The 17,643-nt window shown below is 41.6% G+C and overlaps 1 protein-coding gene across 2 annotated transcripts in view; it reads left to right on the forward strand.

Annotated features, from left to right (window-relative positions):
* Positions 1–13,661, forward strand: part of ARMC9 (armadillo repeat containing 9) — a 70,650-nt gene extending 56,989 nt beyond the window's left edge. For both annotated transcript variants that reach the window (XM_049803606.1, XM_049803607.1), the window contains 3 exons: positions 3,101–3,233; positions 7,880–8,052; positions 11,420–13,661. In XM_049803606.1, coding sequence (XP_049659563.1) covers positions 3,101–3,233; positions 7,880–8,052; positions 11,420–11,442 — 329 coding nt within the window. In that variant the 3' untranslated portion in view covers positions 11,443–13,661. The remainder of the gene's footprint in view (positions 1–3,100; positions 3,234–7,879; positions 8,053–11,419) is intronic.
* The last annotated feature ends 3,982 nt before the right edge of the window (positions 13,662–17,643 follow it).

The following is a 17,643-nucleotide window of genomic DNA, read 5'->3' on the forward strand; positions in this document are numbered from 1 at the left end:
CCCAACAGGCAAAGCCCCTTACTTGATCAAATATACCCTTGTTTGGATCTAAATGAATCACTGTCTGCTGGCACCTGCAGGCTCTGTTGGCTAGACCTCTCTATTAAAGTTGAAGGCAGCTGCAGTTATCTGCTTAGATTTGCAACTACATTCAAACCATAAAAGGTTGTGGAGGATGGGAAGCCCCGTGCTGTATAGCTACATTGTGGGTAATGCTGCTAAAGATTCTGTCCTTGCAACTTAAACTGAAATGAATGCAAACTCAGCTGGACCTGAGAGCTCAGAAACATGTGATGGAATTTAAAAGGTTATAGGCTTCTGAAATATTTTCTTTCTGAACTTCTGATATCCACAGGATCATGGAACTTCAGATGTGGGTGTTTCAACCTTCTTGCAGGGATTCATTAACATTTCCAATTAGGGATTTAAGGCAAAATGTTCTGCAGTCTTAGGTAAAGGATCTTGCAGCATATCCGGTACAGAATTATTAATAAGTTCGGACAAAGCATGCCTTTACTTTGCTGAAAAATATGCTTTGAAGCAGTAAAGGAATAGCATACTTTTTACTCTCTCTTCTATTTTTTTAAATTTCCTAGAGGAAATGAAAAGGATTCTGAGAAAAGTAACCAAGGTCTTGCAGACAGGAATTTGCTTGCGTAATGCCTAGAGCTGATAAATATAACATGCTGAATGAAAGCCGTATGATAGAAGCAGATGAAGCTCCTGTTCAAGATGGGCACTTAGGTTCTTGCTGTTGTGTAGGAATGAGAACTGCTGTCCTCAAGCCTCGCTTTGCACAGTAGCACCTTGAGTATAGCTGAGCCCTTTCCGCAGGGACGTTAGCTGGCCAGAGGCAGCAACTCAGAACAACAGAGGTTGTAAACTAATCAAAGGCATACTTACTTGACAGTTTTCCTGTATAGAAATAAAAAATGGAGGTTTACATAATCATGCTTCGTAAAGGAAACAAAGCCAAGCAGGTATCAAAGGTATTCCTATTTGCTGTTTTAAAGTGTAATTGGATGCAATTTCTAAGGCATTATGCAGCCACCAGGAGCCCAGCAGGCTTTCTGAACCACATTTTGATAATATCTTGCCAGTCAAATGCTTTCACTCACCTCTCGGTTTTTCTGTGCTGCTGATGCTGTCTGACAGTTTGCTTGTAGAGATTTGTGGGGAGGTTTAAACAAGGAGCCTGACAAAGTCAGCAAAGTAAATGTTCATTTTTGATGGAAAATATTGATTTAAAGCCTTCATGCTGAAGAAGTTTCTGCCAACTTTAATGTTTCAGATTGTCAGAACTTTGCTTGTAGCCTCTGTCTAAAACAGTTCATTAGCTGTTTTCAGTCAAAATTATATGCAGGTGGATACTAATAAGACTACTAGTTTATACTCTTCTCTTGTAGAAAAATCTTGAAGGTCAGAACACAGAGCATATTTCAAGTTTATAAGCATTATATATGTAAAAAGACATACAATTTTTGTGTGTGGCAGAGACAATTCTTCCTAGCAATAGTCTAGGCTATAAAACAACACTGAGCTACTTGAAGGATTGCCAGAGGTTTGTTTCAGGTTTTTGCAAGTAGCCAGTGAAATACATGCTTGTCTTTCTTACCTTTTGGGATTTAGAAATGAGGAGAAGACAAAGAGAAGAGGAAAGAGGGACTGCACTGCTAGATCCCCTGGTTGTTCATGTCAGTGACGGGACTTTCGTTCTGTCTAATAATTCGATTGTGTCTTTGGATATCCCCTGTTTTCCAAAAGGCAGTGGGATTTGTAATTTTTAAATTGGAAAGGCTTTAATTTAAGACAATAGAAAATAAGCGCCTTCTCTTCTAGTGCCTTCTAAGATATGGCAGAGAACAGTACATAACAGAAAGGTGTAAAAATAATTGTACTGCTTCTAGAGACTCTCATCATGCCCTGCCAAACATCTTTGCTGTGAAATAATTATGCAGTTTATTGAGTTCTGATCTGGGTCTGATGGTCATTACGCAGTACCAGGAACCTGCTCATTTCAGAATATGTTTTCCAGCATTGCATGAATACTTTGGGATTCAGAGTTTCATGCAGTCAAGTCATGAAAGGAACAGTAAGCAACCAAGAGTGAAAAAACAGTTAGCATAAAAGCTTCATGTGAACAGTTAGTATCGTCCAGGTCATATCTCATGGAAACTAAGTTTAACATCAGGAAACCTTGATCCTCTTTTGTTTTCTAAAAGTGAGAACAGTTCTTAATGTCCTTCATGCCTGGATATATTCAGCTGTTCTTGAGTCAGTCTGGTTTTGTCTGGGTCCATCCTCCCTTTTTATCACTTTGGTAAAGAATTGATAATTCTGGCTCTCCTTTTTTGTCTCCTGTGAGCAGAAAACTTGTGGACTAAAGATGAACCCTGGTCATCTTACTACACTTATTATGCTGAATGTCAGACAGAACATGTGCTGGGCAGCCAAATGCTTGTCTGAAAGTGACCTGATCTGCATCCATATCAGCATGTGAGAGCAAATGAGAATGGCAACCTGTCCTGAGCATGGGAGGAATGGAGCTAGGGATTTTCCCTAAACTTTTATTGATCTTGCACATTTTGGTAGCCTTGTGTCTCTCGGCAAACTGACTGTCCTTCCCTTCTCCATTAGTGCAAGGGAGAAAGTGAGGTATATGGAACTAATGTAACAGACCTGAAGTGTGACAGAAGTGTAAAACACTGGTTTTTTGTCTGCAGTAACTGCCTGTTACTATGGATATGTACAGACAACTGCAAGTGTTTGCATTCATGGGGCTTTAATGAGATATTGGTCATTAGCTGATACATGTTAGCTGACCGTCTGGATGCTCCTAGGCCATTGCAAATGCAGAGTGTAGCTGCTTTGAAAACGATCCAAGCATGTTTTACTTTCCAATTGCAAAGGGCTGTAAGTATGCACGCTTGGAGTTGGCTTGGCTCAGCTGATGAGCTGTAATGCACTCTGCCATGCTAACTCAGTAGCCTGCCATTATCTCAAGGTCTCCTTCGTACAGCAGGAAATGTGACCTGATTGCGTTTCTAGTAAAATTGTAGAGAGACAAGTCCTCACTGAACTGTGTTTCTTTTTCAAATAGCCGTTGAAATGAAGTCGTCTAAAGTATTCTCATCAGGCCATAGAATGGACCGAAGCATGCCAGCTGGTGACAATGTCTTGGTTTCCCGATCTACTGACTTCACCCAGGACAAAGTAAATGGGCAATTGCATAGGTATGATTTATCCAGAGGAGTATCTAAAAGTGCAAGAGGAGTCTGAGGGGACTTAGCAGCTAGTTCCATGCTGCTGTAAAGACAATCTGTGAAGTCATTTGATGTATGATGTAGTCTGGTCTGAGACAGCTGTGGTGGTGCTTGCCAAACAAAATACCCTTAGCTGTGCCAGAGGCAGCAGTTCAATTTCTAAGCATCTGGTCCAGAATGGGAGAAATCTCAAGCAAGACATTATTAATGAACTTCACATGTACGCACAACACAGTCTTCTGCAAATAAAACTTCCTCATTGCTTCCTTAGATGACTTGATTCTAAACCATGAAAAATCATTTATTAGTAAAGAAATAGGTAGGACTGTGGGAATGGGGCAGGAATTAACTTGCAGAAGGAAGAAAAATTAAGCATTTAAGTAGATTCAGAGTGTTTAAACGTGCTGAGTTGCTAGCACTGCTGACAAGAGTCCCTGATTTATCCACTAGATGGGTATAGCAAAGGAGGCAATATTATGAGTTCTCCCAGCAATGGGTTTCAACTCTTCCTTGAAACAGTTTCTGTTAAAAGAAGATGAAAGATCTTGCTCTCCTCCTGTTCGTACCTTGAGCCCTCTGTGAAGCCTTTGTCGTATGTAGGACTGTGATGTTATAACTTGGATGAGGACTAGGAATTCGTTAGCAATTGGACCAAGGTTTAGCAAAGTTTTTCAGGGCCCACATGTGTCCTTCAGACATTAACAGCTTTTTCCTATAACTAATTTGATTGGGCCAAGTTTTAAACAGTGAGTGTAGAGAAATTTTAAAAGCAAGTACATTCCAGAAGTAAAACACAGAATGGGTGGAGCTGTATTAAAGGAAAGGTTTTACCAACTCTTTACGGATCTGATTTTTTTAGAAGTGCTTAGTTATTTGTGTCAGTTAAAGCTCTAGCACTTCTGAAAACTGAACTCTGTGCTTAGAGCTTTGTTTCCTTCTGGCCTACAGATGCCTGTGTGCAGTTTTGGGCAGGGGTGGTGGTGGTGTGGGTTTGGTTTGTTGGGTTTTGTTTTGAGGGTTTTTTTTCCCCAGTTATGCTGTTTCCATGGTGAGATCTGAGAAATTACATATTGTCAACGAATTATCACTGGTTAACAGCTGAAGTGCTTAGTAGTCATACCCCTATCCCAGCATTACTGGTTTTATTTCTGTTGTCTGTCCTAACAGTAGCTAAGCACATACTACAAATACAAATAGACCATGTGAATTTTATGGCCAAATTGCTTGCTTTGTGATGGAGAGAGAGATTATTTTTCAGGCTTTGGCTTGCAAGAAGCAAGCCGAATTGGCAGCATCTTGCCCCCCCAGCTTGGTGAGAGGCTTTGCTTCTCTACAGGCATAATCTATTATTAAAAAGACACGTCCCCAGTAATCTTTATTTTTTCTTCATAAATGTATGTCTAAATCTCAGTAATAGGTGGATCTGTAACTGAAGGCACAGGTGCAGTATCCTGCAGAAGAAGATAATATCTTTTCATTGCTTGCTTCCTTAGCATGCATACAGTAATTTGTATTTACAAATGCAGCCTCGAGTTACGGATATGGGAATGTAGCCATTCACAGTCCAAGCAAATACAGGGTTTCCTGTGTCAAGGGTCTTTTGTTAATATGTTGGTGTTGCAACAGCTAGACCTGGCCTTTTCATTCTCTCGTTCTTAGAAGCATACTTTAATTTGTTTGCAAAACAAACAGAGCAAATAAATTGCTGCTTTGATCATACTTTTGACCATTGTAAGGTAAGAGATGTCTCCTTCCAGCTAGGCAAATACCAAGACGTTCCTAGAAGAGGCATGTATGAGAAAGAGGGTGGGTTGAGTTTTGGTGATGAAGCAGTCACTGCTATTTCCCCTCTTCCTTAGCAGTATAAATTGGGAATTTAACTGCACAGAGATCAGTGAAATTATGCTAAATTAGTCTGAGAGAAGAATGAAGCCCTAGTAGTGATATGTCTATTGCAGTTGTTTTATTTCCACAGGAACAAATTATTGTTCTAGCTGATGCATGTCAGACTGGCAGCTGGCCCTGCATTGGTGTTCCCTGCTGCATTTTGATCATGTAAGAATATAGACCTGTTGTGCTTTTTAGCTAATCAAGGATAAATTTGTAACAGACTTGAATTTACAATTGTGGCTGCCTGAAAAAGCCCTTATTTTTTTATTGTGACTATGTCTAGTATCATTATAATGAAGAGCTTAAACTCTGCAGGGCCTTCTTAGGTCTCTAATGGTCTTGCTTTTCTGATAATCTGATAAAAATGGCCAAAAGTCCAAGTGTATTTCTCATGGAGAAAATGGTCTAACTCATCTTTGTATGTTCCAGTCCTGCCATGTCTCCTGGTTGATTATTCAGATCCCAGTATCAGTCTGTTGTGCACATTTTTATAAACAATTATTTCCATTTTTGCAAGTAAACAGTATTCTTTCTTCTCAGTGCAAATCTAGGTTTCTGTGTGAGTTTGTTGTGGGTTTGGTTTTTTGTTTGGTTGTTTTGGTTTTGTTTTTTTTTTTTCCCAGCACTTGCTCTCAAATTACCACACCTTGTCATAAATGACTCCTTTACCAAATACTACAGAACATTTTCCCACAGTAAATTTTGCTGCTTCTTTCTTCATCTCATCAAGTTCCAAAGGATGCCAAATAGCAGTTTTCTGTGTTATTCTGAGGGTTAATTCTTTTCTGTTGATCTTGGCCTATTTATTGATGTAGTAAAAGATGAGGTGTTACTGTGTCCACCTGGGCACATGGAGACCGAGACCTGCTCTGCATCCTGCATCCAGCAGGGCTTTTTTAACTTTACAGTGTTTTCTACCACCTTATTTCATATAATCCTTTCCTGAAGAGTTTGCAAAGATGTGAATCATCCTGTGTGACTACTGTGTATGTCTCTCTTTGGTAAAGTATAGTTACTCTGGTTGCATTACTTTGCCTTGTCTCCAAAGTGCTTATAGTCTGGCTGCCTAGGTTACTGCAGTGAAACTCTGAAGATTGTTGATGGCTATAAAAACGCCTTTTTAGTGTATGGGAATACAGATCCAGGGTTTTGTTATCTATTGCTGAGTAAGGAAAAAAAAAGCTCCTTTATGCCTCAAAAACTGCTGTGAGGCTGTTGGATCTTCCTTTTTTATCTACATTAGCATACAATAGTACACATAAGATTACCGCGAAGAGCACTAGTGAATTGAAAACCCAGCTCTTGAACTAAAGTGAATAAAATTACAAAAAAGCAGTAACAATGAGACTATTTTATGGAGATAGATTTTTAAATATGTCTGTGGTCCACGGCTTGGGGTTTTATCTAGCCAATCTTACTTTTCTGGTTTTGTTTTGCTAGTATGGTTCTGCTGCCACCTCCTCCTTTGAAATAAGACAAGCATAATACTTGTAATACTCAGAGGTAGGTAGAGTGCTGCAGAGATGGCTCTTAGCAGACCAGTTGGCACATCTCTGTCCTTAATAGTTAGCATATACATATGCAAAATACAGACAATTAATGCTATTTAAAATAAAAAAGAAACACTTGCTCAAATCTCCCTGCAAGGTGAAGCAGGGGTATGGAAGGGCTAATCAGCACTGACTCCGCAGCATTGCCAGGGAGGAGGAGAGATTAAATGTCTTGAAAATCCTCCTAATCACCCTTTCTGATGGTCACAAAGGGTTCTTTTGATGGAGGTAATAACAGGGGGACTTTCCATTTTAATCGCCTGTCTTTAGATGGCACCTTTTTCGATCTCCTGCCTCTGGCTCTGATTTTACTTCCTTTTTTTAAATATGATGAGCTTTTTCACGTAGCTGTTATTTCAGTTTAACCTTTTCTCCTTTTAAGAGAAAATTGACTTACCAGAGCAAACATGAATATAGATTCAGAACTATTTTAGAGAGTTGCTATTTCCTGGTAGCTTCCATTTTTTTACCTGGGAAGGAATATATTGGTGCTGGGGGTAGGGAAGGACAGTGTAGCCTCACAGAGTCATGGACTAAATTTTAAAGAATGGTATTCTTGCAGCACATGCAGACTGTGAAATAGCAGCAGCTGTTTTATGTTCTCAGTGTGAACAAGGAACCTGTGTGCTTAGGGAATTTATTTCATAGATGCCATAGCAGCTCTCTGCTCTTTTGACAAAGCCTTCAGGGAGTTCTACAACTCTTATGGCAGCTGGGAGCCAGGGAGACTGCCTGTGTCTGCCAAGATTGTGACCTATAACTGGGAAAAATATTAGTGTCTGTGCCCTAAAAGGATGTATTCCTGTGTTGGAGCATATCTATATGATTTTTGCACCTCAGATTGAGTCTGTGTGTGATAAACACAATGGAAAACAGGCTAAAGATCTATTACTTGTTTGCAGGGGACTTAACTGAACCTGTTCAATCCTGTTGTCCAAAGAACCAGGTTTGAGTAGGATAGACAGGTCAATAGAGCCGTGTTTAGAGGCTGTGCAGTGAGTACATGCCCCAGGGCAGCACCTGTGGTGCCATGTTCCTTTCCATTTGCAGTCTCCCTGAATTTTGAACAGTCTGTCATGCTGTCACAGCACGTACTGCAGGTTTCACTTGGTTGCAGACTTACTGTGCATACATATTTCTCCATACATTGCTAACCCTTTCCATCTCCTCCAACAGCGAGTTTCCCTCAGCCTTCACCAGCAAACCTAAGATCCCTCGCACTCCTGAAGTGCAGAGTGCCAGCCCTAGAAAGGGAAAGGTCCCAGCCATTGCCCCTCAGTTCTCTCAGTCTGGACCCCAACAAACAAGCCGTCCCAGCTCCTCAGGATCATCCACAAGGAGCAGACAGAGTAAGTGGAAAAAATCATCATTCTGTTTGTCAGTCCTTGGGGTGGGAAAGGAAGGGAGCACTGTAGTAGCTCTCCAGGAATGAAGTGGTATTTTACAAATATGCCAGGAGTATATGACATTGTACTTGTCATCTGCAGGATGTACAGCCATGTAATTATATCCTGCTGAACACTGCTCCTATATCCAGGCTGTCACGTGAGCAGTTGAGACATGCTTTTTCCTGTCTCTGGGTGGAGAAAAGTGGCCCAAATTCTCAGAAGTTTGGGGGGAAGCTTCTAGTCTCAGATTAGACTTTCTCTAGATGTCCTTATACTTTTTTCCTTTTCTTTAGACGCTTGTCCACTCTGCTGTGTAACTTGTTTAATGTTCTTGAATTTGGATCCCTGGGTGTGTCTATACGGCAACTGAACATAGATCAGATGTCAGGCAGTTCAGAAGATGGGCTCAGGGCAGCCTAGCAAGCAGACAGCCAAACGTGTGCTGCTTGTGGCAGTCATCATCCTGCTGGAGACTTGTATTTAAGAACCATATGGATGTGTTGTTGCCTGAAGAAGTTTAAGCAGTACTAGTCTGCAGTGAGCTCAGAAGAGAGGAAGGCTGTGACTTGAGGTTGAAGGGAAAGGATGGATGCTTGCTTTAAGCCAGCCAACACAAGCCAAATAAAGTGGGAATGTTCATCTCAGATGCTCACACAACAGTAAACGCGTGTATGGTGTATAAGCTGGGGGGGGTGGGGGGGTGGAAGAAAGATGCATTCTTCGGTAATGAGTAAGCTTTTTCCCTGGAGTGTGGATAGGACTAGCTGGATTCAAATACACCTCTGGGTCCATCATCAATGAAAATGGCAGAAGCTATATGCCGTATATTCTTACTCCAAACATATTATAAGAAGTTTAGTGGTGATTATTTGATCATAATATAACATCAACTCTATTCTTTAGCTGTAACTGTTATCTTTAAACATTTCACAAAAACATGGCAACTCATAATACTTTGCAAACCTTCCCAAGAAATTTGAGGTATGTGTATGTCACTAGCTCCTCATTACAGGTACAGAAAATGAAAGGCAGAGAATTGAAGTAACCTAGTAAATCAGCAACAGAGCTGACTAAGACTTCCTAAGTCTTCAACGTTGTTCGCTCATTGTCATTCCACACAGTTGCGTATGCAGGGAGATGGGGTGGTTTCATTCAGGGAGTACAGGTGAGGCAACGGAAGCAAATGTCCTCAGTGGTTAAGGGAGGTTTTGACCTAGAGAGTACTTGCTTGAAGAGCCCTGTGCTTAAGTAATATTACCAGCTCTTTCAGCTTTACTTTTGCTGCGTGCCCTGTGTTTTACCTCTGACATCAGTACTTCCCGTTTCCTGTGATAGGAGCACTGTTCTGCCCTGACTGAACACGGTGTTAACACCCGAGAGTCTCTCCCTGGTTCCTGTCTCGGTTAATTTACAAAAGCACTAACCCATTGAAGAGGCGAAGGTCTGCTGAAGAAGGGAAAAGCATAGCGCGTGCACTTACACAAAAACTCCTCCGCATGTTCTACTTTCTCCAGGGCAGCTTTACACTCCTGGGTGCCTGTGTTCTATGAAAGATGCAACATACAGATGTTGCTCTTGTAGGGCTCTGGAGTAAGTTCCTTTTCCAGGGGCACAGTGTATAATGTATTTTATTTTGAAATTGCATTAAAGCAGAGTGTGATTAGAGTTCTACATCATCTTGGGTTTTGTAAGTCCGGACTCTTGGGCTCTTCTAACTTCTATTGGCTTCATCTTACAATATACCTCTTACCTTTGCTGTGTCTGTCCGTCCTAAGCTGAATGTATAGCAGGCATCACATCTTACTATGTGTCCATTTACCTTTTCTCCTGAGTTTTCTGCTGGTGTTCCATGTAATTGTTTCCTATCTGTCCACATCTGTGCCATGACTTGGTGGCAGCAATTGAATGTTAAACTCTTATCTTCCTGCTAAAAATAGCAAAGAAATTACTTCGCAAAGTCATCTTCCATTCACTCTGTGTGTACGTATCCTGTGTTGTTGTCTGCTGTCACAGAGCACCTATTAGTTATTGTCTATCTTGCAGGGGCTTTCACAGAGGTGTTTAAGGTTGGGAAAAGTGAGAGGATCAGGACCACTTTTTTAAAGGACTAAAAAGGGCTTCAAGCACCTATGTCCAAACTTGAGGTTCTCAAAGGTAATCCCCAGCTGTTACTTAAAGGTGCAGGGAAGGCATCTGAAGCAGGTGAGCCCCTAATGTTTCCCTAGTACAGCTCTGTGCTACTGTTCCTTTAATTTCCTAGCTGACTCATCTTTTAAGTCAAAAATGGTATCAGATGTACAGATATCAGCAATCAGTAGATTTCAGGAGTTGCTGCCTCCCATTTGCCTGCAGCATAGGTATGTAGGATTTACATATCAAGAGACAGTGGAAAACTGTCTTTAGTTTGGGGATTTCTTGGTATTTCTGGAGAAATACAAGGTTTTATAGCTGATGGGTGTGATGAGAAAAAGATTAATTTCTGATTGTACTTACTTGATATGCTAACTTATTTTACAGGCACGTTATTAGCTTGTTTTTAATATTTATTATAGGTGTATTTTCTGGAAATAAGTTGTTTTTACATAAACCTAGCTGAAGTAGCTGGACTGCTCCTCTTGGAGCATGCAGTTTGTGGAATGCCTGAGGAATGTAGAGGAAGCACAGGTACTTAGTGCAGCTACAGGCCTGGGGCCAGATTCCTGCCTGAGATGTAGCCACTGCTGTTAACTGAGCTCTAAAGCTGTACCTTAAAGCAAAACCAAGCTCCTCCAAATAAAAACAGCCATGCTGGGATTTTCTGTGGATTCTACTTTCTAGCTGATACAGGGATGACACTGGCAGCAGGGCTAGAACATAGGCTGGACCTCCAAATTTAGACTTTTTCAACTGTGCTTATGTGCTCCATGTGGACATGGTTGAATGGTTTTAATCTACCCTGTTCCTTACTGTGCCTCTGTTCCAAGCAACTCTGCATGAGCATGCTCAAGCTGTTTGTAGTGTACCAAGTTCTGTCTAGGGCACAGTGGAGCTAGATTAGTACAAAAATCTCTACCAGAAGAATGAGGAATGATTTTTGTCAGGAGTGCGACTGGGCCCTGGTGACTCCCCGCTCTTCCACAAGTTCTTTCAGTGTCCCCTGACAAGTGGTTGCTATAAATACTTTCTGCATTTTTAAGTTGCAACATCAGTGGTTAAGGTGCCTTTGTGCATGTTCTTTGTGGTGTTTGTGTCACTTTACAGGTTGAACAAGTGTTGCCCTCAGGCAGCTCCTGTCTTATAATAAATCCTGCTTTCAGCTGACAGACCCTTTCTTGCTGTTTTTCTGCAGGCAGCCAGTCCTACAGGAAGTGAGAACAGTTCCTTTCCTCGAGAATCACCTGTCACATTGTTGAAGGACAGAGCCAGCTTCCTGTAATGAGCTTTATTTGCAACCTACTGAGAAGAGAGTGAGGCTGTTGGCATTGCACGGTGTACACCTTGCATGATGATTCAGGGATTATCTGATGGGATGCATCTGTTGTCGTCTCTAAAGCTGGCTAAGACAAGGGCCTTGTTATTACAATTCAAGGTCTCAGCAGCAGCCCAGGACTGATATAGGAGATGGATATAGTCCCAGTGTCTCCGATACTTTACCCTAAAGTGACATTGCCACCTTGAGAAGAAACTCTTGCTCTCTGCCTTCTGTGTCAGAGTAAACACCCTTTGGAGATGGTATGTAGGGCTCAGCAAGGAGTCTGACCAAGCAACTGTCCTTTTTACATATTGCTTGCTGAACTAGCCTGCCACTTGCTTTTTTAAAATTATGCCTTTAGGAATGTGTTGGGAGATATCTGTTCAAAGGACCTGCACTAGTAGGGAAAATGTATGCCATATGTGCAGAGCCTTACTGCCTGGAGCAGTCTTGTGTGGAGTGAGATCTGTGTTTGGCCGCCAGAGACTGGAAAGAGTATTTCATCAACTTCTGATTGACCTGTGGCAGTTTAAAAACACTGTGCCAGTGCCGAAGGCAGCATCCATGCTTACCTCTGAGGATCTGATCAGCATCCTTATCTGCAGCAATTACTCCTATTCCTTCTTTCCACTTTTTTTTCTTAATTCTACTGTTCAACATTTGTGGAATGAATAATCCATTTTTTTCCCCTGGAATGAAGAACTTTGTTTCTTCATTTGTAGAAGAAATCATGAGAATGTGAATAGATCAGAAGCAACTTACTTCCTTTTTACGTGTGGCTGTGGACAATCTTCTTTGGTCTTTGTTGCTTTATGTTCTTCACTTCTGAGCAGTGACTGGTTTGTGCTGGTCTTCAGTGGATATGAAGTGCTGACTAGGCAAGAGAGATCAGGAAGCCCTCCACTAAATAAAAAAACAGCAGTTAGTCCTGACAGTGAATTACGAAGCTAGTGCTGTTTATTGCTCTCTCTCTCTCTCAAAAGTAACAGTGACAAGGAAACACTAAAGTCTTCACTGAAGGTTGGCTTTTCAGTAACATCCCCTCATGTGACACAGCTGTTAGAACAACAGCAACAACTTTTCCAGAAATGCAGTTTACCTTGGAACTTGGCTGCTGCTGAGGCAGAAATGCACAAAAAGCAGGCAGTGTATCTGCCATAGGCAGACTTCAAAAGCAAATGCTTTAACAGGTACAAAAAGGGAGAAGGTAAGGCTTTTATTTTGGAGTTTCACCTTGAGAAACAAACAAGTGGAACACAGGCTAAAAGGTAAAGTAACTCCAGTAGTTACACTACCTTCCCCTAGAGTAAAGAGTTGTAAAGCTACCAATCGTTTCCATAGGACCAGAAAAAAGCTTTACGCTTCTACTGTGACCTTGAATTGTGCCTCTTAGTATGTGGTAGCAACTGAAGAGCCAAGGCCATTTTCTTGCCTGATGTAGTTGCCATGAGACCCACCAAGATCAGTGACTCTGTATCAGGTGTTTGCAGAAAGGGCTCCCACACACAAGGTCGGGAACCCCTTTGGATAATAGACTTTAAATTGGAATCAGGATGCTTTGTAAGAGAAGACATCCCCTAGCTTAAAATCTAGTTATATTCATGTGGAAGTTACAATTTACTGCTTGGTAGCTTCAGGGTGTTTACAGGCCTAACATAAAGCATGCGGAGTATGGGTGTTGCTTTAACTCCCAAACTACATAGGATGTAAAGTGATTATAGACACTTGATAGCCCCTGTTGCATAGACCTCCATGCTAGACAAAGAAATCACAGAAAATCTCTGACTTGTGCTTAGATTCATCTACCTCCTCTCAGAGTTGATAAACACAACACAATTAATGGAAAAATGTCCTCTGCAAAAGGGCAGGAATGGAAAACAGCCATAAAAACTCACCTAGTGGTTTTCCAGGGTAGGCAGCTTTTCTTTTTCCTCTGAAATGCTATCTTTTTTCCAGCATGTAATATCAATGGCCAAGTTGTTAACACTGAAGTGCTAAGCACATTCATTTGCATATGCGGATAACAGGAGTTGAGTTTTATTTATTTTACAGCAGTGCTGAGTTTCATGTTGGAGCAGATCTGATTGTCTGAGATGCAGAGCAGCTTTTGAGGTGTTGAGTGCAGACTTTTTTTTGGGGGGGCGGGGGGGTTAGGCAGGAACAACAACAACCCCAAAACCTCACTGGCTTTACCATTAGTTGAGGTCAAAACTGTATCACTCCTTACAAGTCAGCCAAAGGTGGTTGGTAGGTACAGCTACAACTGCCCCAGCAGATCAAGATTTGTGAAAAACAAAATGCATCTTGCAGAACTGGACTGAAAGGAAAAAAATGAAGTTTATCTACTTGTGTGTTTGTTTCTTACTCAGCCCTATTGCAATGCAGAACTCTGTGTACATTTTCCCATGTTCAACTCTTAGATGTTTTGGAGTGTGAGTATAGTTTGAAAACTGAGACTATTTTTTTATATTAATGCTTGAGAAACCTCATTTTTCAAATACTTGAGAGAAGCTATTGGGTATGCTTAGAAATAAATTATCAGCTGAGCAGTAATTTGAGAAGCTAATGAAGTAATGTGTCCTCCTTTTCTCTGTCTTGTTGACAAAAAGCCACTGTGATACCAGTCTGAAGGTTTTTAAGCTAATGAAAAATGTTGATTCTGGCTTTGTTAGTAGGAGTCCACTATTTGGGGTTGAAAGGTCCCTGGATAGAGGTCAGTAACACACACATAGCAAATTCTGCACCTTGCTCTTAAAAGTTGTTAGGGATTTTTTGTATATGCCATGTAGAGGCTGCTGCTAGATACAACACCACCCTGATAAATTCATAACGAGAGCAGTGGAAATTGCCTGCCTGAATGAGAGGGTGTGATTGTACTTAAAAGCGGCTGTGATTTTGTTTACAATAAGCTGTCAGGACCCGGGCTGGACAGACCAGGGAGTCCTGTTGAATTCGGAATTCCCTTGGGCTAAATTAAGGTGAAACGACATCGAATGATCAGTTAAACATTTTATTCATGGCAGAAGCAAACTGAACTTGGGAGGCATAACAGCAGGTGGCGGGGTTTCTCACAACAGGAATTGGCATGGAACTACCTCAGTAAACGGTATAACCCGTGGTACCCATATACATCAATTCAGGGAATTGAATAAGGAGATCATTCCCATTGGGTCAGGAGGTTCAGAACAGACCCCCTTGACTTCTAGGCTCCTCCTCAGAGAGGAGCCCAGGGGCGGCTGGATCCGCTCCTAGTCCCAGATATGGTCAACGGTTTTATGTCTTAAAGGGATAAAGTGTAGGGATTATGGAAAAGGAAAGAGAAGGAGAGAGCAAGACAGGGAGAGAAAAAGGAAAAGACGAAGATGTCACCGGTCCTGGGTCTAGTCAGACAAGGGATCCGGTCCCAGTGGGCTCTTGTGCCTGGGGCTTCAGTTTGTGCCCTTTTATCATCCTTGCCCCTCCTTCAGGTGGGCACTCAAACTTATTGGGCTAATTAGGTGTCATGAGCGGTTTGTGAGCCTTCAGGTAATGGGTCGGTGGGCTTGGGGGTCCTTTGGGGAGTAACTTCCCCTTCCCTGCAGGCATGACCGTTGTTTGCTCTTTGGCCGTGCACGGTGAGCGGCCCTGCTCAGCATAGCAGAACATAGCAAGCCCTCCCTGTCCTGGTGCTGATCTGTGCTGATTAGCTTCTTTTCACCTCTGGCTCCTTGCTAGGCAGGGTTCGTTTTTACGCGGAGTTCGTCATTAAGCAGAGCTTGCCCCACCACAAGGTTTGAGACATTATCTCTTTCAGTCTCTCACATAAGAAAATACAGTTATTGCATATGACACAGATCTGCAAGGAAGTTTTTCCGGGATCAAAGTGCTATGTGGTGCTAGCATGCCTTTTGGATATAACTTCTCTATATTCGGTGTAATTTTATTTATGGACAGTGTTATATGAGACATAAACTGCACAAGTCTAAATTTGCATGAAGGGCTCATTCTGTACAAGTGCTTTAAAATTACCTGGCAGTTACTGGGTAAAAATGCTTTTAAAGGGATTCTTTTCTTTCTTTCTTTTTTTTTGATAAGTTTGTTTGGGGTTTCATGAGCTTTTTGGGTGTGCATTTGTTTATATTTCACTCTCTTCTATTATCGACAAATCCTGTCCCCAACAGTTTTATCTCTACCTGAGTTTGAAAACACAGCTCCCTTCTGTTCAGCCTGGCCTGCCTCTGCAGAGGTAGAATTGTTTACTCAGAAGTGTTGCAAAGCTGGCATGAACCACTTATTGTTCATGATCTCTCATGAGGAGAGCTGAGGCATGTGGGATGCCACCGGTGACATTGGTTTGGTGTCAGAAATGTTATTTGTTAGAGGATTTAAGTGTGTAGGGGAAGACAAGCAAGGAAATTCTCTGGAGGAAAATTATTGCTGTGATGAGCGACTGGTTGCTTGGTTTGGCTTTGAGTTGTTTACTTTAAACAAAGTTCTACTAGTCTTTATAAATCATGGTAGAGGTTACAGTGTAGAGGTATAAAAAGTCCCGCGTTGCATTCATGCACATCTTTGAGTAGTGATAGCAGAAAAGCAAACAGGCTACCTTCCTCCCAGGTATTTAAGTACATCCAGACTTACCTTTTAGCTTGGGGCTTGAATTCATCTTTGAGCCAGAACTTCCTGGCAGTTTGGACCATCCTCATGGTTGCAGTTTGGCTCAATATTGGAACAAGCCCTTTCCCAGGAGAGGAAATGTTGGAGAGCTGGGAGGTGCGCCTTGCTCAGTAAGCGTAATCTAACCAAGCAGTGTGTGAGGCCGGCAGGCCACCTTGGACACAACTGCCTGTGCTGTGTGGCACGCTGAGCTCGAGGAGGTGTCTGGGCACGGCTAGGAAAGAGGATATAGACGTAGCCGTGAAAACCTCCACTGACCCTGGTGGGAGCTAAGTACCAAAATACATCTGAGACTAAACCATGTGAGCTTCTTCAGGCTATGCTGCACTTTCCTAACCTCTGCTATTCACATGAGTTGTAAAAGGAGTGGGACTCTTGAGAATTTATTGACGGGTGAGAAATAGCAAGATGTTTCAAGGCAAACAAAACAGACTTTAAGACCAGACTGTTCTGTCCAAGCTGTATGGGAATCTGCTGCTAATAGATTTTAAAAAGAAACTGACTTCTGGGTGCAGAACATAGAACATTGTCCTACTATGTTATCAGACCAGTAATTCTTCTAGCCTGGCATCTTTTCAGTGGTTGGGATCTGATGTTTCAAAGCAAGTTTCTTCCCAACTCCAGGCTGCTTGGTACCCTGCAGTGGAAGGGCATTGTATTCAGTTACAGGATCATGATCCAAATTTCCGCTCTTTAAGAATCTGATGCTCTCCAAACAACAGGCTGAGTGGCACACCCTAGGACATCTAATAACTTTCTGGAACATGTCCTCCTTTTATTACAAGTTGTCTTAGCAGTCCTCAGCATGTGGTCCAAGTTTCCAAGAAACTAGGGCAGTAATTTATTGCGGTGAAAGTGAAAATGCTTCACACAAAGAAATCCAGGTGACAGCTTTAAATGTTTGTTTTGTTCTTATCTTCTTCAAATATGGGAAATGCTGTTCCAATATGATTTTAAGCCCACAGATTTAGGGAGTGTCAGTTATTTCATTTACACTGAGTGTGAGTGACTTAGCACTGTATTCAATTTAAAAAATGGTTTCCAGTATGCCTTGCTGGTTTTCATCTTAAATGTCTTTAAAGTGTTACTTCATTTTACTTGTTTTTCTTTTAATGATGCTGAGAACTAATTCTACTAAGTAAAAGAAAAAACAAGACAAATAAAAATGAGTGGATACCGGAAACAATAAGGTTTATCCTGCAGATGTTTAGTGTGCCTTATATATTAAGCTGTAGCTGACAGCTATGAATGCTGAGGCCATCTGAAAATCAGACCACCTACTAAGGGATTTTAGAAGGCAAGGATACCTCCCTATACTGATCTCAAGGAAAAATTCTGGCCTTTGTAGATCCAGATTTCATTACAGACGCATAGTCCTCCTCCTCTGAAGAGTGAAAAAGTTGAGCTAACATGAGGATGGGATGCAAGTGCTGGAAACAGCAGCT

The sequence above is a fragment of the Accipiter gentilis genome, chromosome 6 (genome assembly GCF_929443795.1).
Source record: "Accipiter gentilis chromosome 6, bAccGen1.1, whole genome shotgun sequence".
NCBI lineage: Eukaryota > Metazoa > Chordata > Aves > Accipitriformes > Accipitridae > Astur > Astur gentilis.